The following is a 23,302-nucleotide window of genomic DNA, read 5'->3' on the forward strand; positions in this document are numbered from 1 at the left end:
TATGATCAGCAGCACAAAAACGCTCCTTCTAGAATTCTACGAGAAAGTCCTATAGTTTCAGTGTTCTTAAAATTGTTTAGTGGCAGAAAAGTCCCTGAGGGTAATTGTTGCGTCATGGTATAGAACCTTTTTCAAAAACATTCTAATCACATATTTGTGATCGTACTCCCAGGGGCCCAGCTGCATCTGATCACATATTTGTGACCGTACTCCTCAACAGGTTAATAGGATAACTGTTCAGTGCCCGAGCCACAGCGAATTTATGAAAGGCTGGTCAGATTTGCAGCCTATTCCCAAGTTCACATTCATCACAAAACTCCCACAAACAGCTAGGACTAATCTAAACACGATCTAAACATGGTATGAAATTGTGAACTTGGAATATAAATCTGACTGCATGTACTTCGCTTTTCTTAGTAGCCTGTTGGATTGACTTCGTTTAGGCTAGGCCTACTTGTAAAGACGATCAAAACAGACTAGCCGACAACTTGTCATGAATGTGACATGACGTTTAAAGGCCAAATCAAATAACCAATCGGGCGAGACCCCTTTTAGCCAATCAGAGACGAAAAGGCGGTACCTTCCCCTACCATCCTTGGGGGGAAAAAAATATCACTCCTCAGTCCCATACAATGCGGGGAATAGGACCCAGGGAACATAGGTAGCCTACGCCCCTGGTTGAATCAGGTTTCCATTCAATAATCTTAAGATTTTTTTTTGTGCATCCGGCCCCAGGAATCTCATTCTCAAGTTTTGTTTTAGGAATAATCAGAAGAAAGTTAAGAAAAATACATAATCTTATGGCATTTAGGCCTATGGTTTAGGCAGCTTTATTCATTCACATCTTCTTAAATTTGTTCTTAAGACAAAAGATACGAAGAAAACACCACAGAAGTATTTTTGTCATACAAAGAAGAAAACACCACAGAAGTATTTTTGTCTTAAGAAGGCTTTGTGAATCCGCCCTGGTTCTTACAATGTTATGACTGACTTGTTTAAATGTCCATGTAATTAATTTGATGTAGGCTAGACTATGCTCGCGGTGTCATTGGCACTGTTTAGAAGTTTCTAGCATTGTTAGCTTATGTCCCCAATGTTACAGCCAGAGACGGTGGATAAAGCTATAACTATATAATCTTTGTTCCTTATGGAAACACAACTCCGAGGCCACCCACCAGTGTTTAAGACCGGTGAAAAGCCTTGGGTCAGCCGGTCCGTTATGGAAAAGAGCCCTGTGTGTGCAGTTTTTATTTGAGCCATTATTCCAATACTAATTGAGTTAAAAGTGTCCTTTATGTAAACCCACCTGTTAGAGAATTTTGGCAGACTCCAATCAGCTGGTTTAAAAGATGGTTGCTGAACTGTTTGACTTTTCGCTAAATGACCTCCAAACCAAATCAGTCTGCTTGACTGCTGGGGAGCTTACATGACCCTGGGGCAGGAGTCTTGGGCAACATAGACCAGGAGAAGCTCCCTGGCAGAAGGAGGGAACTGCGGCTCAGAAAGGAAGTCCATCTGTCTTTGGCTTTTCAGATCTCTCAGAATGTTCTGGAGAGAACAGAGGGAAGCCACAGTGGGGGTGATATGGACACATTGCCTTCTTTTTTTCTGTTTTAATGAAACATCACACGGCTGTTTCAGTCTTAATTTGAGACTATTCTGGATGTGCTTTAAACAGCCAGTCTGAGTGATTTAACAATGATTTGGCAGTGCTGCTAAATGCTATTTGGCATATTTCTATGGGCCTAGGGATTTTAAAAGAAATATATTTTCTGTCAAGCAGTAATTACTAGTGTGGTGCTGACAAGCTATAGGACTACCTCAACTCAGGTTTGGCTGAGATTGTAATTCGAAAAATGTTCAATATAGAAAAACTTGGAGGAACAACTTCAGCATACCAATCAGGCAGCTGTGGGGTTTGGTTAAAGTGATGAAGAAAAAGAATGACTTCTCAATGGATGGCAAGAATAACTGTTACCGCACTTGTCTCAATTCTGCCAGCAGGGATGTGGCTAAGTAAAGGGGTGTTAAACTGAGCAAGAGGCATTGGTAAGGGATGTCTCTCCAATAGGTCTTGACTTTCTTACGGTGACAATATTGTATTTAACACATACTGTATGTTCACTGTGAGTGGATTTTTATTATCTGTCTGTATCCGATGCCCCAACCCACCTGTGTGTGTGTGTGTGTGTGTGTGTGTGTGTGTGTGTGTGTGTGTGTGTGTGTGTGTGTGTGTGTGTGTGTAAGAAGATATTTGCCCTAGGACCACACAGAAAACATTACCTCAGAATGGTAACCTCTCTTTAATCCACAATTTTTATATAAACAATGGATGACCCTTTTGGGATAATGAAGTCCTCAGAGTAATCTCAAGTCCCAATCACTACACTTCCTGTAAGTGTGGCTTGAAATGCAGTGAGGTATCATCCAAGTCACTAATTTGTTATTCTTTTATTAACCAATGTTTCACTGTTTGCTTGAATCAGTCTGTTGTTCTTAACCTGCAGAAATGCTCTGTTTATGATAATCATTAACCAGGCCTCTGGGGATACCTGTAAATAAGGTAAACACCACCAGGGATAAGAGCTGTATGAGGAAAAACTAGCATGGCACTGCACAGATTCAATTTGAGTCAATCTTTCAAGATTACTGTTTTATGCAGAGGAAAACAAACAGATCTGATGAGATGTTTGTGTAATGCTTAGAGTTTAGACACTGCTATCATTCATAACAATTTCTTTATAAGAATATGCATATGAAAGCATTCTGCTGTGTTCAAAACTAATGTGATGTTTGTGTGATTTGTGATGAGAACGTCATTCCTAAAGTAGAACAATCTGCCAAGTGATGTTGAATAGATTTTGCACTTGTGAGAGTTTCTGAAAGCACACATGTTGGCATTTATATCACGATTCTGAATCTGATTCTGAACAGTCAATCCTTTGGCAGGGTGTGAAATGACTAAAACTATGATGGAAATGTTGTGAGGATGTATGAGGGGATGGTGAAAATACCAAAGAGCATCTTCTTGGTTCCTTACTGAATGCTACTCACCATGGGCCTAACTACAGTCTAACACGCCTGAGAAACAAGCCACAGCCACAGATATGTTAGACAAAAGCCAGGGCTCAAGAGAAAAAAGAACTCTACACACATACACACACACATACAGACACACACAGACACACACACACACACAGACACACACACAAACGCAAACCTCCTCTTCCCCCAGAATCCTCTCAAAAGAACAGCAACAGAAGAAAATTATGCAGAAATGTAGCAAAAGAGGATGATAGCAACACAGGCTTTTGTGCTTGTGTACACTGGACGCCCTTTTATTCTGTGAATCGCATAAGCAAATGTCACCATTAGGGGGGGGCGGGCGTGGGGGGTTTGGATTACCAAACATCCATTGATAAAACACCCACTAATCCATAAACATCATCAGCCCATTATTCAACAAACATTACAACATTGTAATTGCCCTGCCGAAACAAAATGTTCATACAAGCATAGATGTGCATTGTTTGTGCAATAATGTGCATGGTATGAGTAAATGGCAAACTCAACATACAGCATGGAGCAGGCAGGATCTGAGCAACTGCCACGATGACAACCCTACACCCCCTTACTGTACACCATAATGCACAGTTTGAAACCTGACTTCATGTCTGTCTTAGTTCATTTCTGCAACCTCTTCATAATCACCTCACCCACACAGGGGCAGCTGTGGCCTACTTCGCTCCGGACTTGTAGCCGGAGGGTTGCCAGTTCGAACCCCGACCAGTAGGGAAGGCTGAAGTGCCCTTGAGCAAGGCACCTAACCCCTCACTGCTCCCCGAGCGCCGCTGTTGTTGCAGGATTAGTGTGTGCTTCACCTCACTGTGTCTTCACTGTGTGCTGAGTGTGTTTCACTAATTCACGGATTGGGATAAATGCAGAAACCAAATTTCCCTCACGGGATCAAAAGAGTATATATACACTTATATATACTTGACTGAAATACATTCATTTGTTTGTCAAGATAATAGCAGTAGCGTTTGCGTGTTGTGCCATGTATAGCAAAAGGGGAGTAAAAAAGTATGTTTGGACGTGATGCTTTTGGAGAACAGGGCTGTAACTAAATAATGAGCTCAGATTAAATTAGGCCTGCATCTAGTTTGCCTTGATCTAATTTTGTACATTTAAGGGGAGGTTTTCCGCCTGGCTTGGTTAATAATTAGATGGTAATTACAAAGATAAGAGGAGAGACTGTATTGATATGTGCCTGGCCTACACATGATTTTGTAGCAGAACAAGGTAATTATGCTGAATGTCTTGTTTTTTTTCTGCCTTTTTATTTACCTACATCACTTGACCACTTTATTGCTTGCACAGGGACTAAGAATCGATGTGGCATTCATGACAATAGATGTTAGCTGCTGGCTCCTTTTAAACACAGCTAATCATACTCTAAGAAGTGTATAAATTACAACCTCTGTTCCAATAGTTTTGTACCTTTGACTAGGGAGCCATTTGAAAGCGGTTGGTTTAACTGCTCATCTAGAAGCAGTCAGAGGGCCAGCAAAAGCATACAAGACAAACACTCTTACGTCCAAGAGCCTTTTTCCCCATACATCAACAGAGAGGGGCAAACAATCTTAACTATGGAGGGGCAAACAATCTTAAGAATCAAGTTAGGCTTCAGTACACACAGACCAGGACATGATAGCAGGATGCATGGGGAACCTTCACCTTGATCATGTTGGAGTTGTATTTATCATTGAGTGTTTCTGTGTCATGTTCAGCTTTTTTATTGCAGCATTCATTGTCAGACGTTATACTTTGTGTGTTCTTTGTCACAAGTCTAGCTATACTATTTAAAATAGCCTAGCACTGATGCACCTTGCAGCCCTTCCGTGAAATCTAAGGCAACAAGCCTCTGTTGTACATTGTTGTGCTCTTTATGCCAAATAAACATTCCAAACCCGACAAATCCACTGAATCTGATAAAACAGTGTCATGTGGCCCCATACCAAAGGCGAAGCGCAGACCTTCAAGAGAGCAGAGGATGCAGGTTTGCTTACTAGGTTTCATAATTAAATCTCTCTAATGTAGTTTGCGCCGAAATCGCATCGAGGCTATCTCGCAGCAACAGCGACTGACAGTCCACCACAACCATGACACAACGCAGACTTTGAAGACATACCTACAATTGGTAGGCGCGCAACTGTGACTGCGCACACTGCTTTGACAAGTAATGAGCAAATCACTTCATGTGCGTTTGACAGAATTAAGGCAATTATTTTCTAGTCTTTGAAATCTGGTGTTTTCTCAAATGAGCTCATGGTGATATTTCATCAAATTGAAGTGGACAAATGCGAGTACGATCAATAATATGCCCAAGAAAGAAAGATCAATCACAAAAACAAACAATCCAGGCTATACCACCTTGTAACCTTCTATAACGAGAAAGGTTCATATGGATCTCGCTCGTCTAATAGGCAACCACCGCTAATAGGCTTCTACAACAAATTGACAATTAAGGCTGAGATTAGTTGGAAAAAATAGGCCTACCTTTCAAACTTTCACACAATTGCCTGCTCAACTTTAGGGAAAGAACCAGTTAAAAAATCATAGTGGTTATGGTTAGGCTACTTACAGGCATATTCAGCCGAAGCGATCGTTTCCTTTTTGTGTTCTTTTTCTTCACATCTCTTTTCTTGTTGTTATCCGTAGCTGTACTACCCATTATTATAGACTTAAGTGTTTGTTTCTGACAGGAGCGTTAGCTTGCACCCTGCACACGTTATTCAATGTGCCAGACTATTATCAAATATTGCAAAACAGCAATGGGTTTCTCTTCCCTTTAAACGAAAACATCCGCATTTAGATGTATTGTGAAAGCCCTTCACTTCACTTCTTGGTATCCTTGCAGCAGATCTGTATATATCTAGTCCTGAACAGTATGGGCCTGTATAACTTAAATCAGTGTAATGTAAACTAATTACGATGTCTAAGACGAGAGAAGACAGGCTCTACGTCCATGAAGTCTTGTAGCCTGTAGTTTGATGGGCTGCGAAGGAGAGAGTACCAGGCATGCACGCGCCTCTTGCTTGCCCACTCGTAAATACCAGCGAGGAGCGCGCCTCTGTTCGAACTCGGATGCGTGCCAGCTGATGGATCAAAGAGGAAAGCGCAGATGCGTCATGGGTCTTTTAAAGTGGTAGCCCTACTTACGGGAACGCTGTTGACTTTTGAGACCGGGCAAAATTGGTTGACCAAATTTACAACCAAAACAAATTATTTGTGCAGAATATAAACACGAACTTGATATTTTAATTACTGCAACAGACAGGCTCTGCCTGCACCATATTGATCATGAGGATGCTGACTCTATAATACTTTGAACTGCTTGTGAACGACATCATTTTGAAGTCCTTTTTATTCGAAATGATAAGACGCCTTGTTATGGTTACACAATGTATAGCCTATATGAAAATATATGAGCTGTCACTTAGGCCTATAGCGGTTTGGATTAAAGGATTAGTTAGCTTTATGATCCGTGTTAGTTGATTTAATGGCTGGATAAAGGCAGTTTTTCATTTTTAAGGCAACCTATGTCAGTGTTATATTGCATTTTTATCAGGGTCCCTTTAATTAATCCACCATGTGGTGAGTAGGGCTAGTTATGCAGTGTAGGCTCAGAAGGCACAGGCAGGCTACTTGCATACACCGGGTCATAAAATCATTGTACACTGACTCAGGGGAAGTGCTCAACATTAGTATGCATTCTTTGCCTCTTCTTTTAGGATATGAGTCAATGAGCCCTGCTGAATATAGCCTTCACTAGTCCAAGTGGGTCTATGTGTAATGCAAGGTCCACCAGAGTCTGTATGGCCCCAATGTGAGTGACTGACGCATAAACATGTAGGAGAGAGTAAACAGATATTTTGCAATCTTATGTTGGGTAGGCTACTCATACTCTCATGCTCAGTTGGCTGTGTATTTATTGGAACCTATAGATGGCACTGTTTACTTAGAAGAGATTGAATCTTCATGGACACACTGATATCCAGCTTGGATTATTCAATTACCTAAATAAAATATAGTCTACTGTAGGCCTACATCCATTATTTGTTAAGATGCTTGACCGTGCTTTGTAAGAAATGTTGCACATTTTATGACAAACAATGAGAAAGATGGTGTTTTATCATTCTAGTGGTCAGAAGGGTGCAAAAGAGCAGTAGGGATGTGCAACACATGCATCATCAGGACCACATCGGTGTAAAGCCTAGCTTAAAAAGTGTGATTTGGCAGACGGTCAGTGTAGAACTGCAAAATGTGTTGATCTTAGTAAGGGGGAAAAAAGTCACACAAAGGTCACAAGACCACGAGGATGTTGATGTGACTACTATAGTTATTTGCTTTCTTTTAGTATAAAGTTTAATTTAATCTTAATGCATTTTGTTAAGTCATCTTTAATTAATTCATGATAACCTAGTCAAACTGCAGTAGGCCTATGTTATTTATTTTTACTGGCTGACAACAAAATGATTAATTGACAATGAACAAAATTACAACAAACATGATGTAGCTATATTGAATAGACCTATTTCTTAAATAAATAAAGGTAACAAGGGTATTTTTGCAAGTGAACTCTTCCTATCACAGATCTAGATCCTATGGGCTACGCTAGCCTAAAATATCATTGCACTGCAGAATTATTGGTTTAACCAAGTGCAATGATATTTTAGGCTACATCATTTAATGTCATACGCAACCTTTACTTTTTTTTCACATCTCTTGCCTACTGATAATCTTGCCGGCACTGTTGAGCTGATAAGAGACAATGCAGAGGTGTACCCTAAGTGTGCCATGCAGCGAATAAGCAGGCTAAACACTGGTAAAGGATTTGGATTTGCTATTGCACTCAAGTCACGGGGCGGCGATGCATGCTGAGGTTTTACAGAAACCTATCCAGACCAGCAACACGGAGACTTCAGTGGGGTAGAGCAGCGGGGCTTGCCGAAATTATCACACAATGCTGGGAGGTTTATTGTCAAGTAAGTATCAGTGGTATTTCTTCATTCTGTAATCATGTCTAGCTTCTATTGCCAGCTGTTATCAAGATCAATGTTACAAACAGATTAATTGAGAGCTGGGACTGTAGTGTGCTCCTTGGAAAGCATGCACTTATGCGCTCTTACTACTCACATCCCCATGTTCATGAATGTTGTAGAAGTGGCATTGGAAGCATTGTTTGCGTTTTAGCATTTATTTGACGATGTAGTTCGTTGGTAGCCACATTTGTTAATTCTGCGGTTGTCGTGATCAACAATTGTTGGTATCTAAGTTCGTAACGATATGACCACTGATAGCTGTAGCAGCCCAGCTAAGGTAACTAGCCAGCTAAGGCGTTAGCTTGAGAAGTTAGCCTGCTAACAGGGATTCTGAATACGCGCTGATTATTTTAGTTTGACCATTACATTTGGTAACATTTATACATTTGCCAGTTGTAGTGATTTGTTTGAAATGTGGGTAATTTGAAGACAATTGATTTTGAAGTAGGTGTGTCTCTCTGCAAGTAGCTACGTTTCTGTAATCAAACTTTCGCTCGAATAGAACTGCTACGCGACCCTGCGACTTACTAGTTATAGCTATGGCTATCGAAACCTGAAGTGGTTTCTTTTATATGCAGATCAGTGCAATTTCGGGGCATTTAGTAGGCGGTGGCAGTGAGGACTGATAAATCCTTGAGTTTACGCTTTCCGAATTTGTAGTGATGTGTATCAGTTAAATAGACCCATAATAGTCATAGATTAACCAATCTAGTCCGCTTTAGAACAAAACTGGTGGATATTTTGGTAGGCTACTAACAGTAACCACAGTAGGTGCGTTCTAATCACAGATTCTAACCACACGCACCGGTAAGAGTAGCATAGACCTGTGTCTGTATGGCATTGTGATGTGAGTTTAGGCTACGTCTTTGTTATGTTTTTTTTTATTTTTTTTTATTTTTTTTTTACAAAACATACTATTGTTACATTCGTGACCTGTAGCCTTTCTTTAATTGACACTATCAAGGTCGGTCTCCAGTTGTGCAGTCTTTGAATTGAAGTGACAATGCAAAATCACCTTAGTTGGATACAGTTCCACAAGAAGCAGACTTCAAATGTTGGTGAAGAAAGCTTGATTAACAGCAGTTGGGGGGTAACCCTCTTGGGAAATGTGTTTTAGATGATTCAGAACTATTTTTTCCCTGTAATTTGATTTGTGTTGGAACAGAAGTTCTTGAATTTATAGCTAGGCAAATAAATAGCCTGCTGTAGTTTTGTCATATAGCCTACTACAAATTTGGTTTGTAGTGTCTGCACAACTGAACCAACAACACTCCCCATTTTGTTCTGTTTGCCCCAGTTTGTTCTCTTGCTGGTCATTCCCTCAAAAGTTCCCTTGTCGATCTATAGAACTGACATCCTGAGACCACAAGCAGCCTGCAAAGGGAGTGTGTTAGCACAGCCACTCTGTATTGTCTCAGTTGTAGCTAGAATTTAGGTGTTTAATTATAGCTGTCAGTACTTGGATTTTTACTCTGTCAGTGTCCAGGAAGGGTTTCAAGCTGACTCTGTTTAAATGTTGTGTGTTCCTTTTTTTCCTTAACATTGATGTAAAGCAAACGTCATTGTCTTTGCCTGAGGTTGCATTATTTCTGGAGTAACACACTGAAAATTGACCTTGTCCTCTGGGGTAAAGGCACCTCGTGATAAATTATATTACCCACCCTTGCGCCATGGTCAGAATCGACTTCCATCAAATTCCACCTCCAAGCTCTGAAATTGAACACAGTCTGTGTTTTCAGACAATACCCTATTATCTCCACGCCTTGGAGAAATTGCTTGGATTTGGATGTACTTTTGGGATCCATTGATGCAGACGCTAGCGTGAGCTGATATTTTCACCATTTCCAATTATGAAGTTGTACATCTCTTAAGATTAAAGGTTCCATGTGAACTGACCTTAAACCAGATGATGGAAGTTAATGGTGTTAAAGGAGAACTGTAATAGTTCCTGTTCTTCTGTTCTGGGGCTGCTTTTCTGGAAACCGAGGCCTGAGCCAAGCACTGCTGTCTTCACTTGTGAGAGGCACTGTCTCGGCTGAATAGCACATTAACCTTGAAACTATGCAGAGATCTGCAGCACATCTGAACTCTTTCAGAACCCTCTCGTGTATGGTTAAATTCAATCTTAAGTCAATTGAGTACGAACTTTCCCATGTGCTTAGCACAGACTCTCAGCATGGACACATAGCTGCCGTTAATTGTGGCATGTCTGTTTTCTCTGTGTTTTTCTGTAGCACAAAAGAATAAAGGAAGTGTACAGAGCTCACATGTGGCCCTGACAACAGTCATCATAATTCATTGTCTGAATGTGCTGTTGTTGAGTAATGAACATGGTTTCTTTCTTCTTTTTTCCATTATGACTATTATTCTACTAGCAGCTATGTTTATGCTGGCAATATCCTGGACTGTGAAACCGTATGCATCGTGTAGACCTGATGTAGATGTTAAAGTTACAGGCTGTGTCTAATTCTATGGCTATGAAAGCCGAACCATTTTACAGAGCCTTCAAAATGAATGGCAAAATATTCTCAATAGGTGCAAAGACAAATATGGATTCAATACAGCATGACTTCAGGTTGTGCATGAAGTCAGAACGAACCAGTCTTGCCAGGGAGCCGCTGAAAGCGATGCATTAGACAAAGGGGGAAATTTGGCTCAGGTCCCTGGTAGGACTCTTCACTCTTGTTAATTGTTGATGAAGTATTGAGTTTCCCTTTAGCTCTCACATTGCGGTACACTCATAGCCTCTCTTTAGTACACCATGGGGAGGTCAGATGCTTGAGCAGCCCCACTTACCAAGTCTCGACAAAGCCTTGCAGAGAGCCTCCTGGTAACTTTCCCTCCTCTGCTGTTTAACTTTTACACACTGAGGTGGAATTACTTTGGACGGTAGAATACAATTTCTATTCCTGAGTTTCTATTTTGCGTATACAGAGCCAGTAGCCTATACTTGCCCTGATGTACGCTATTCAATGCAAAGTGTAACTGATTGTTATGGTGCAGCAGCACACATTCAATGCAGTGATTGTCTAAATTTTAGCCCTTGTGCGGTGGCTCTGCCAAATTACATAAATTCTAGATGAGCACTGAACCTAAGTTAGAATTATTTTCACAGTGAAAGGCGGCTCATTGCTCTGTGCATCTCTTAGATCTCGCATGGTTCAATGGCAGTAATTGTCTCATTAGCCTGCACTGTAAGGGAGAGTAAAGCTGCAGAGAGGGCACGACTATGGCTGGCTAAAGCCCTTAGATTTAGTGCTCTGGGATGACAGTCATGTACCCTCCAGTTGTGTGTGTGTGCGCACAAGTGTGTGTTTGTTTGTGTGTGTGTGCGTGTGTGCACAAGTGTGTGTGTGTGTGTGTGTGTGTGTGTGCGTGTGTGCACAAGTGTGTGTGTGTGTGTGTTTGGGTTTACGCCCAGCTCGCTGTTGTCGTCTCGTCAACATGGCTTAATATAGGCTAACCCAGTGCCTGCATTTAAGTGTCTGTCCTGGTGTTAAGCTTTTTAATCGTTTCATTTTTTTTAATACCCCGCTGCCCCAGTGACAGGCATCATGCTGAGTTCGAGTGTGTGTGTGTGTGTGTGTCTGTAATAAACAACAAAGAAAGCACAGATTATTTAGTTTAGCACTAGACTGCAAAGTGAAAGAATGTAGAAGTGAACTAGACTAACCAAGCAAAAAGCTCCTTTTATGTCCTCGTCACTGAATGTTAGGCTAAAGAATAGCTATTCTATGTGTTCTCTTAACCTTTTGTTTTAATGTATGTGTATACATGCATATTTAATGTGTAGTGATTTAATTAATGTACAAACTTCACAAGCAACCCGATTAGTGCGTTGTCCTTGTTTCAAAGATATCTGAACATAACTTCTGCTATCAGATGCGGCTGATCTAAGATCCGAAGTCAAGTCTGTTTCCTTTCATCCCTAGAGCCTCTTACTGAAGGATGCTCTGTTTAAACATCCTATGGTGCAATCAAGCTCTTGGCAAAGTCTCTATCATCTTATTTTCCCCCTCACCCGTTTAATTAAAGTTTCCCCGTACTTGTAAGCCTCTTTCAGCCAATGTTTTTTTTTTTTTTTTTAAATCTTCATCCCACATCAAACGGAGCATCGTTAATAGTTTACTGCATGCACTGGGAGCTGCAAAGGCCTTTGTCCCCTGGAAGGCACTGGCAAATATCCTGTCGACATTTCAGTCACGGGACGGAGGAGGGCTCACGGGTTTCTGTATGTGGTGTTTTAAAAGAGACCGCAGGGAGAGGTAAAAGGAGAAGTGAGAACCCCTCTGCTGCAATGATTCTCTTCAGGTTGGAGAGTTTTTTTTTATTTTTCGCTTGATGAAGGGGCAGCCTACAGTAGCAGTTGTTTTTGCATGAGTTGCGCTGTGCCCCACCCTCGTTTCTCGCTCGCGTGCGCCTGCTGGTGTGCAAGCGGCCGTGAGGGAGAGCCATTGAGGTGGCATGACGTGCATCCCCTCTAATTTGCTTCACTCTTTTACCAGTGTGCCATCTTCATCATACACGCTCACACACACAGGTACTGATTCGTAATTCGTACGTTTTTGTGAGTGCATGTGGATATCTGGTGCATTCTGTCTTGAGCTTGTGTGGCTGGATATGTGTTGGCCTTGTCTAGCCTGTATTGTGTCTGTATGTGGTGTTTTGTGTGGTGTACATAGTGGTGTGTGTGTGTGTGTGTGTGTGTTTGTGTGTTGGGGTGAACAGGATTTAGCCTAGATGTGGGATGTACTTATATACAGCAGTTAATCCACATGGTCCTCACTCCAGGACTTCAAAAGCCTCCATCTCCAGTAGTGTGCCACACACACACACACACACACACACACACACAACGGCACCCACCACATGCATACACACATGATACACCCACCCCCACCCAATGAGCGCTAATGGATGTGTATGTTCTTATTTCCACTTGCAAACCACCGTCCGGCCCCTTTCTCTCTTGTCTGAGTTCTTTCTTTCATCTCTATCAATGTGTTCTATCTGCGTTCCCCTGACACAGTGTTGCTCCTCCCTCTCTGTTTGTTTCCTCTCTCTCTCTCTCTCTCTCTCTCTCTCTCTCTCTCTCCCCCCCCCCCCCCCCCATCATCTATCTTATCTGTCTGTCCTGATGAGTCTCCAGTCAGCCGCATGCCACAAGCCCTCAGCGGCAATTTGTCTCTCTCTCCCTCGCTTCTCCCACTTCCCTCTCGTCATCTATCATCTCTTCTCCTCCAGCCCGACTCTCTAGACCTCCCTCTGGTCTCTTGTAAGTCTTTTTTCTTTTTTTTTTAAAGAAAGCATTCCCTCCTTCCCTTCCCCTGCAACTTTGCCGTGTTTTTAAGGGGAGCTGGCACTGTTTCTTGCGGACACATGCTGGACGTTCCTCTCTCTCTCTCGCTCGCTCGCTTGCTTTCTCTAGCTCGCTTGCTTGCTCTCTCTCTCGCTCGCTCGCTTGCTCTCTCTCTCTGCCAGCGCAACACGTCCAAGGCACAGATGAGAACAATGTTTTTGTGTTTCTGTGGTTTATAAATAGAGAGGACTTCAAGCGGCGTGTCTGTCTGAATGAAACGTCCAGTTGGATACCTCGGCTTTCTTCTCTTTCAGAACTGTCCTCCTCTTCCTCTCTCTCTTTTTTTGTGTTTTGATAGAGGGCTATTTCTATTCACCAGGGAACAGAACCATTTTTTTCCCTGTAGCTGTTGGTTATTTTTCATGTGTCCACGTTTTTATTCACGTGAAACTGGACACGAGTCAGTGGAAGAAGGCTGCCTTCCAAAACAGTCCAGTTAGTCACACATTTGGAACACGTATCTCCAAGACTCCTGAAGCTTATCTCCGTAGTCAGTGAATGAAGAGCACATGCACACCTTGGCACATTGTTGTCGATGATGTATTGCTTAAAATGGTTGCTGTGTAACTGCAAAGGCATTTGTTTGTCTTGTGCTGATGTGTGGTGATTCTTGATATCCTTAGCCATTTGTTCTTTCTCTTCTCCATAGGGTTATAGAGATGGGCCGCCGACCATGTTGCTAGGGCGACCATGGGCAGCGTCACTCTGCGTTACTTCTGCTATGGCTGCTTCTTCACCTCCGTGACGTGGTCCATCCTCCTCTTCCTCTACTTCAGCCTGGGCCAGGACAGCCAGGTCTCACTGCACCATGTGCCCGTCCAGGGGCCTCAGTCACACCGGCTCCAGCCACGCTACACCCGCGGCCCCGGGGTCCAGCAGCGGCGCGACCGCGACAAGGGCGCCGCCGGTGGACACCGCGAGGGGGGGAAGGGAGGCGCCAACGCCTGGAAGGCGGCCGACCTCTCGCCAGAGATGGGTGAGTTTAGGCTAGGGCTGAGTTTCTGTGCTGATGGTTTTAGACTTGCATTGTAAAACTAAAGGCTCAAGAAAAGCTAAATGAAGAAGGCACTTCATTGTGTGTGTGTGTGTGTGTGTGTGTGTGTGTGTGTGTGTGTTTGTGCCTGCCTGCCCTGTATGTGTCTGCCTGTGTGTGTGGGAGGATGGCTTAGTGTGCATGTAAAATAGATGAAATGACACTCAGAGTTTTGCAGCTCTATTACTCTAGCCAACATGAATGTAATTGGTGCCACATTTTGTGGCCAAATGAGATGAAGGTTTAAAAAGTTTCCTGGTGCCGCTGAGTTTTTTTTCTCTGAGGATGTGGCCATGAGAAATTTTGCAACAGATGCTATTCACAGTATGCAGCTTTCACTTCTTACAGTGCAGTGAAACTTCAAAACAAGATTGTCGTGGCGTCTCTTTAGCTGCAGGCAGGAACATTGTGAACAAGATGTGAACATTTGTCAAAATGTCAAACTTTATTGTCTGTTTGTAATTCTGTAATGTAAAAGTGCATATAAAGTTTCTTTTCAGTTTCATCAACTTTCTGAAGATGTACAAATCCTGCTTCAGGCGTCTTACCTGTGAAAACGCTCGACACTCTGAATTAATTTTATGAATTTCGTTACCATAGTTGCACAGTGATGGGGGGGGGGGGGGGGGGAGGAGTGTGAGACTAATTTAGATTGTCACCAGGGGTAGTCGATTAATGCGATTTTTTTCAGGCAGTGCATTTGCACACCTCTAGCAATCTCTGATGGGCATCATGGCTGTCAAGACTCGGAGCTGTACGCATTTGAAATAATGAGTTCTCCCAGCTCTGCGCGCTCTCCGTCTCAGGAATGGGCCTTGACGGGCTGACAAGCCCCATCCCTATTATAGATCAGTGCTGAGACGTGGTGTGTTGATTTAGCTCCCATGGTCGCTCATTAAAAAAGGAATGAAAAGAGAGCGTTGATTGCTCATGACACCTCCAAGGCTGCCTTTTTAAATGCCAGCAGTCTGTCCAATATCATCCCTGCTCGCCGAAACAGTGTTTTAACGACGGACTGAGGTTTGAGTGATTGAAATAAACTGTAAAAAGACACATGAATTTGAAGAGCGAGGAAAAAGTTGGCAGAAAAGGAGAATTTGTTTTGATGTCATTTGTCAAACACATTGGAGCAAGATGTTCAGATTGTGTGTGTGTGTGTGTGTGTGTGTGTCAGTCCCGGTCTAAGCTGGTGTGTGGGTTCAATGCTAAGGATTTCTTATGGCCGGGGTCAATTGAAGCCCATGTCCATGGCTTTCAAAGGGACTGCTCTGTTTCCATAGCAACTCTCTATCCACCCCCGAACATGAGATGTAAGAGATTTAAAAAACTGCTCTGCAAAGATGGATGAGCTCAGTCCACTCATTACTCAAGCACCCACCAGCTTTTGTGTATAGCACAATCGGCCACAGAAGAGCTCCATGGAGACTTGAGAGCTTTGATCAGTTTCTTTTGTCACTTCACCTGATGTTGATGTTTCTACCTCTGCAGGTATGATCTTTAACGAGCAAGATCAGGAAGTGCGGGACATGGGCTACCACAAGCACGCCTTCAACGTGCTCATCAGTAATCGCCTGGGTTACCACAGGGACCTGCCCGACACCAGGAATGACAAGTCAGTGTGTGTGTGTGTGTGTGTGTGTGTGTGCTGATGGTAATTTTGATACCATAGATTTAATAGAGACCCAGTCAGACCAATAGTATGAATTTATGAGTTTATTTACAATGATGCACATCAATGGAGAGACAGCATGACTTCACCTAAAGATCCATCAGCTGCTCTAACTGGACAAGGAAATAGTTAGGGTTTAAGTATCCTTCCAGGCTGACTGGAGATGGCGTTGGTCATCCCATCTCACATGGACTACACTGAATCAGAGCAGATAGCTACTGACGCAGCCATGCAGAACAGTGAAACACTGCAAAGTCATAATATTCCCACTTATCTATAAATAGTCACACAGAGATATACACAGAGACAGTACAGATATCATACAGTCATTACATAGAATCATACTTTTAGTATCAAAGTGACCTACTAATGAGAAATGCAGAACATTAAACCACATATTGGAATATTGGACATAATGCAGGACATTAAACCATATATTGGAATATTGGACATAATGTTCTATTCCACTTTCTCTCAGTGCGTATATGACTGTGTGTTGTGTGTATCTTAAGCTCTCATTTTTGGTCCTCTAGTAGCTGGTTCAGCTGCCAGGTTAAAGTGAGATAAAAAAAAAAGTTTTTTTCATTATGTGGGAGCCTTCTAAAGGTATTCCGCACCACTCCTACTCAGATCATGCTAACATATTCCTGCTATCAATATGCATTCCTGCTCTGTAATATTAAATTACTCCCTCAGGTCAACATCAGGCTCACTTGCCAGTGCACAAGCCAACCATGTCAATTTTAGTAATTTGATTCAGTGGACCAAATGTGAACAGCGAGCAAGAGACATGATTAAAATGTGCTTAGAATTCCCTAGACCTTAGGAATGAAGAAGCCACCGTGTGTGTGGTACCTGTAGGCAGGCGGTGCAGAGCTTCTCTTTGTGGGATCCTGGGGGAGGCCTGGGTGACTGACACTTCTAAAGATGGGCGTGAAAGCTCCAGTGAACTGTGACCGTCATGCACTTCAAGGCTTAGAGCCTTCAAGATGCAGTGTGCAGTTTTGACTGTGATGCATAGCGAAGTCAGTCAAATTCTCACATGTAGGGAGAGAGATTGAGCTATACCATAGAGGACGCACGTGGCAGTTCTACGTTTGATCTGCAATGACAACTGCAAGTGTTGTCATTGCAGATGACAGGAGATGGGTAGGAATCCCAGCAGACAGCTTTTCTATCGAGCATGGACTATATGTTATATATATATATATATATATATATATATATATATATATATATATATATATATATATATATATATATCTATCTATACTAAATGACTAAATATGTTAAGCAGCGTCCCTAACAAAATGGTGGCATCCCTAGAGGTCAACCCAAACATGTGTGCATCTCTTTACGCCTCACCTAACACATCAATACGAGTCACACTCTTCACACAGGACACTGATGGGAATTGATTCCTTCTCAAGTGCGTGTGTTGGAACTGTGGCCATTGCGCTGGAAGTGTGGACCAGGGCGGGCCTGGCAATCATTACTGGGGTCCGGTGATTCTAGCCATGTGACCTTGCTGCACGAGTGGGTGTTTGTTGAGTCAGGACTTTTCGCAGGTTTACAGGGCCTTTTCATTGGGTTAAAGTACAGGTTTTGGCACTCTGTAAAAGCTGGTTGGCCCATTTTTGTGTTTGCTTTACACATGTTCATAGAAGTTTACATATGCACACAGACACAGACTGAAAGGCTTGTTCTTTTGAACTTGGATCAATAGATCTCACATCACAAGCAAAGGTTTCATGAACACAAAAATATGATTCCGATTCCTATTGGTATTCAAAGAAAGTGCACTGCAAGACTATTTAATCACAGCAAGCACGGCAACACTATTTAATCACTTCCTCTAACCTCCCCCCTCCCCCCTGTCCCTCTGCAGATGTAAAGAGCGCTCCTATCCCATCGCCCTGCCGGCGGCCAGCGTGGTCATCTGCTTCTTCAACGAGGCGCTTTCGGCCCTGCTGCGCACGGTGCACAGTGTGCTGGACCGCACGCCCGCCTACCTCCTGCACGAGATCATCCTGGTGGACGACAACAGCGAGCTTGGTAAGTTATTTCCCCCTTGCACCCCCCCCCCCCCCCTTCCAGTCAGCTGTTTGCCGAGGCGGTGCACGTCTGCTGCTGTGTTTGCTCACTCGGTGAGGGAAGGAAGGACTGCTGGGAGAGGAGAGAGGGATGAGAGAGAGAGAGACAGACATTAGGAAATCAACAGATGGAAAGAATAGGAGAGGGAGAAAGAGAGAGAGAGAGAGAGAGCGAGCTTGATGTTCCAATCAAATTGAAAGATTGGGAGCGAGTTTGACAGTGAGTGAGAAGGAAAGCCATGAAAAATCCATGAGAAATGTGGCTGGTTGAAAAATAAGGAACCAATCATGCAGATGGAGAAGACCTCTAGAACAATGCGTGGCAAGAACAGATGATGAAACTGCCCGACATGGGAAAGTGGAGAGAGGAAGAAAAGAGACAAAGAGAGAGACCAAACAATGAGCGCCAGCCGTCCGACTCGACTGTCACTTTCGTGGAATCGGCGGCGCTGTCAGGCTTTTATGTGTGACCTACTTGGTGCGAGTTAATAAGTGCAGTCGATGCTGGTGTCATTTCAACTATTGGGAAAGCAGTAGGGGCCTCTGAAGCGGCCTGTCAGATAGCACTTTGGCAGCGGTGCGCCCGGGCGGCTCGCCAACAGCCCGAGTTGAGTTGAGCTGAGCTGAGCTAATCTCCCTCTCCAGGCGTCTGCTGCAGAGGAAGAGTTGGTCCGATTTCACCAAAGTTTCAGGGTCCTGCTGAACAGAACCGATTGTGGGGCTCCAGAAGGTGTAGGAGGCTGCTGCAGTGGTTGAACAGTATACGTGCATACAGGGGTCGAAATTAACTTTTTGGCCTACTAGACAAAGTGGCTGGTAGATGAAAACAATTAGCAGCCAGACATATTTTTTAAAACCATTCAATGCTTCTCAACAGCCAAAACTAAACAATGCTTCTCAACTATTTTGAAAGTAGCCTAGTAAATATCATTAGCATATTATGCAGATTTTCCACTGCAAGTTCCGTTCAAATGAACAGGCCTTCCCTATGTTCGGAGGTCCAATAATTTTGTAGCCTATAATGTACAGTGTTGAAGCAGAGCGAACAAATTGCGTTGATCTTACTATCTTGGTCAGTAATCTATGCTATAATGACCACTGCAAAAATATGACGGTGGCAACGGGTTTGTTTGTCGATCTAGTTGCTTTCTCAGCAGATGCATGACAGGGTAGCCAAACAACTTTAAGACTCCTGAAGATTAATTTTCTCATTTTGGCAAACAGCCTATCGGAAAATAAATCCTGACCATATCAACATTAGGCGAACAAAACAGCGATGCAAAGCAGAGTTGATATGGCAAGCCACTTTAACGTGACAGACTGACTATTCTCGCAGTTGATAAGCAGCCGTTTTTCACACGCCAAAGTGTTGCAGTACCTGCCATAATTCAGCCTTCAACACAAAAATATACTTGCCATTGGTGCTTGGCGAGTGCTAATTTCGAGCCCTGTACGATGTGCAGCAGAAACACTCTCCCAGACAGAACATGTGATTTTACAAATAGCGATGACTTGCAGTGATGTTGCTCTTGCGCTGCTTTTACCTTCAAAGCATGAAACGCTTATTGAAATGGTGTGCTTCTCACACATTTGTCCCCTTGTTAGAGTCTCCGGTTCCCTGGAAACAGCCTTTTGTGTTATGCCGTGCTGTGTGTTCGTTGGTTGAAGCTTTTTAAAATGTGCTGCTGTTCAGGTCTGGCCCAGCTAGAAAACCAGGGCATATAAATGGAGCCCAACCCAGCAGGGTAGTGCTCAGCTGTAATAAGCAGCGCCGCATGAACTCCCTGACATTACTGATGTAGTTAAGGCAAACAATGAAATAGCGGAGCAGGGTTTCAACAGTGGTGGAAAGTGGCTTCTGCTCTTGTTGTGTAAGAGCTTGCGTGTGTGTGTGTGTGTGTGTGTGTGTGTCTCTAGCTGACCTGAAGGAGGATCTGGACACGTACCTACAGCAGCATCTGAAGGGCAAGGTGAAGCTGGTGAGGAATGAGAAGCGAGAGGGCCTCATCAGGGGCAGGATGATCGGAGCCTCCCATGCCACAGGTGAGTGAGCACTGCACACACACACACACACACACACACACACACACACACACACACACACACAGAATGCACCTGATCCGTTTCCCCCAAACATTCTCCAGACCACTGAGCAACAATGCAGTTGCGCGCACACACACACACACACACCAAATCCTTCAGGGCGTTACATATTACAGGTGACTGAGCAGAAATAGAATAGCTGGAAATAGACACACACACACACATACACCTGAGACTTTGGCACCTAACAGGGAAGCTATTTATTTTATTAATTTATTATTTTGGTCTATTTTTTTCACACGTACGCACCACTATCACGTCTGGTGTAGCTACTTCCATTGATTACAGTGGAAGCTAATTGTTGCAGCAGACGCAACGCGAACAGAACGCTTCAGTAACGCGCCTGCTGTAGGTTCCCTGTAACACTGCACACTGTGGGCATAATGTAGACAGATAGACAGACAAAAAGACACACGCTTTATCCTTCAGTGGCTAACATGCCACAGGTGCGCTGCATTATTACTCACACACACTTGATGTCCCATCGCGTAATGCACTTCAGCTAGACACACACACACACACACACACACACATACACACACAAAGCCAGCAATCATCCTCTGACACACAAATCTTTGGCTGAGTATTACGTGTGGTCAAAATAACGTTTCCCGCGGTGGCTCTCGTCCCTGCCGCAGGCGAGGTGCTGGTGTTCCTGGACAGCCACTGCGAGGTGAACGAGGCCTGGCTACAGCCGCTGCTGACGCCCATCAAGGAGAACCGCCACACGGTGGTGTGCCCCGTCATCGACATCATCAGCGCCGACACGCTGGTCTACAGCCCTTCGCCCATCGTGCGCGGCGGCTTCAACTGGGGGCTGCACTTCAAGTGGGACCCTGTACCTGCCGCCGAGCTCAGCGGCCCTGACGCTCCCTTCAGGTGAGGAGGAGGGAAGTCAGGGAATTGCCTGAAAGCCTACGATACCATTAGGACTCATGATGCAGAAAACATGAAACAATACATATCGTATCAAGATGTTGATTCTGAATAGTGACCATGTCCAATACATAATTCTCACACAGCTATTCCCTGTAATTTTATAGATCAGTGAAGACCTTAAGGGTATAACTTAAGGGCGCAACTTAACCCTTAGAACCCGATTGACGCAAAGTGCGTCAAAAAACACACCCTTTCTTCTGTTACCTCGCTCCCAACTGTCCATCGCAACGAGATGAAACCTTTATTGCGTGACAGAGCAGAAGTGGGGCTTTCCAACGAGACCACACACTTCTCTGTACGTTAAAGTATGAAAAAATAAATAAATAATGAAATTAAATCAAATTGCATTATATTTACAGTCTATACTTATCTGCGTTGCCCTGCGCACCCATTACTGGGTGAAGTGGGATTAGTGGTAGCATCAGTGAGAGGGCCAGAGATTTTCCGGAAAAGAAGATTAAAATCTTCCGTTGAAAAACTGCAATGGCTAACAACACGAGTTTAGTGGAGCAGTGGTACTGTAGCTGTGGTTAGCCTGGGTTTGGGAGTCCGTGTTGCTCTTGATAAAAGCATGTACAAAATACGGATAACTTGGGCAATCCTATAGGATTAGATTCAAACAAAACCGCTTCCGGTCTCCTGATGGGGTCTAAACGGGTCAGTCCTGTGGGATACATGTGACCCCAAGTTAAAGCTATTTGACTTAAGTTTTTGTAAATCTCTGCTGGGAGTTAGCATCCTCATTTGTGCTAGCAAGGAAATCCCCATTTTTAGCAGCTGAAATAAAAGTAGTGCTTCCAGTGATTTTGTGGTTTGTGAATTAGCATTTATTTTCAGACTCCAGGCTTTATTGGTGTAAATTCAATATTCATTGCCATCGGATGCAATTAATATGAACCAGGTATTGACGGATTTTTGTGATTGCTAGGGATGGGCAGAACGAGACTTTGTGAAACAACGAAACGTTCGAAGCAATTGCGCCGGAATTGTGTCGAGGCTTCGAAACAATCCGACACGCGTAACTCCATGGTGACATCTAGTGGCCAGTTTTGCTAACATCACATTTTCACCGTGAAGCACAACTGCTTCAGATGAAGAATATAAATAGGCAACATAGAACGCATGATTACGTCCACAGCCACATGGTTCAGTGGTTAACACACTTGCATTCGGCTGGAGCGGCCGGTGTTCAACTCCCTGCTGGTGCTTAAGAAGTTCAGACTAGTATGCCTTCAGTAACTAGAACGTTTTTATATCTGCCAGTTACAGATGTTTTGTTATTTCAGTTTCATAGTACATTATCCTATGGAATATGCTGGAGAGGAAAATGCTACAATGGTTTTAAAATGTAGGCTATGCTTATGGCCCAGGGGTTTTTTTGGGAACATGTTGTCGGGAAATAAAGGATGTATGAATGAAGCAGGTTAGACTAATCAGGTTCAACATGGGAAAAATAAACAACACATTTTTTGTATGTCAACATAATTTTTTATTTAGGAATAACAATTGTTCTGCCGTCTTGGCATTTAATCTGTTTCTTGTTTTTGAATAAACCTCCCCAGCCTTGGAAAAAAATATTTCACAAGGCACACTTGTTGCTGGCATGCACAAACATTTTTTTGCCATCACACTTAGGTTTGGATAAACCACTCTCCTCTCCTGCCAGTATTTCAAAGGGTCACTAGACTATATCTATCGCTCACTGTCGGTCTCTAGCCTGTCAATTAATCTATATCACTAACCTACCAATAACAAGAATGCACTATCAATCGCTATATGTCGCTATATCTCTCAATCTCTCTCCTCACAAAAAAACCCACAAAGATAGGATGTGTTTGAATGACTTTTAAGCATTCTGGGACTTTGTAATTTAGATCAAACAGGTGTTTACTCGGGTAATTGGCTCGCGCATAGGCATCCTGTCCAAACCAAATTGAAACACCACGAAGCCTCACTTAGCCATGGTCACGTGACATGGGTGTTTTGAACCACACTTCGAAA

General features: G+C 43.3%; 2 protein-coding genes across 4 annotated transcripts in view; one reads left to right on the forward strand and one right to left on the reverse strand.

Annotated features, from left to right (window-relative positions):
* prkag2a (protein kinase, AMP-activated, gamma 2 non-catalytic subunit a) overlaps positions 1 to 6,105 on the reverse strand; it is a 72,348-nt gene extending 66,243 nt beyond the window's left edge. The window contains exon 1 of one of the 2 annotated variants that reach the window (XR_006024505.1): positions 5,645 to 6,105. Coding sequence is in view for 1 of the 2 variants with exons in the window: in XM_042067505.1 (XP_041923439.1) it covers positions 5,645 to 5,734 (90 nt within the window). In the remaining variant the exon portion in view is untranslated. The remainder of the gene's footprint in view (positions 1 to 5,644) is intronic. The other variant, XM_042067505.1, reaches the window with a different exon arrangement.
* A 1,765-nt stretch (positions 6,106 to 7,870) lies between these two features.
* galnt11 (UDP-N-acetyl-alpha-D-galactosamine:polypeptide N-acetylgalactosaminyltransferase 11 (GalNAc-T11)) overlaps positions 7,871 to 23,302 on the forward strand; it is a 30,000-nt gene continuing 14,568 nt past the window's right edge. Inside the window, exons 1-6 of one of the 2 annotated variants that reach the window (XM_042067503.1) lie at positions 7,871 to 8,048; positions 14,114 to 14,440; positions 15,986 to 16,109; positions 18,055 to 18,221; positions 20,177 to 20,302; positions 21,001 to 21,241. In XM_042067503.1, the coding sequence (XP_041923437.1) occupies positions 14,155 to 14,440; positions 15,986 to 16,109; positions 18,055 to 18,221; positions 20,177 to 20,302; positions 21,001 to 21,241 (944 nt within the window). In that variant the 5' untranslated portion in view covers positions 7,871 to 8,048; positions 14,114 to 14,154. Of the gene's footprint in view, positions 8,049 to 13,308; positions 13,381 to 14,113; positions 14,441 to 15,985; positions 16,110 to 18,054; positions 18,222 to 20,176; positions 20,303 to 21,000; positions 21,242 to 23,302 lie in introns of those variants that run through there. The other variant, XM_042067504.1, reaches the window with a different exon arrangement.

The sequence above is a fragment of the Alosa sapidissima genome, chromosome 17, assembly GCF_018492685.1.
Source record: "Alosa sapidissima isolate fAloSap1 chromosome 17, fAloSap1.pri, whole genome shotgun sequence".
NCBI classification, from domain to species: Eukaryota; Metazoa; Chordata; class Actinopteri; order Clupeiformes; family Clupeidae; genus Alosa; species Alosa sapidissima.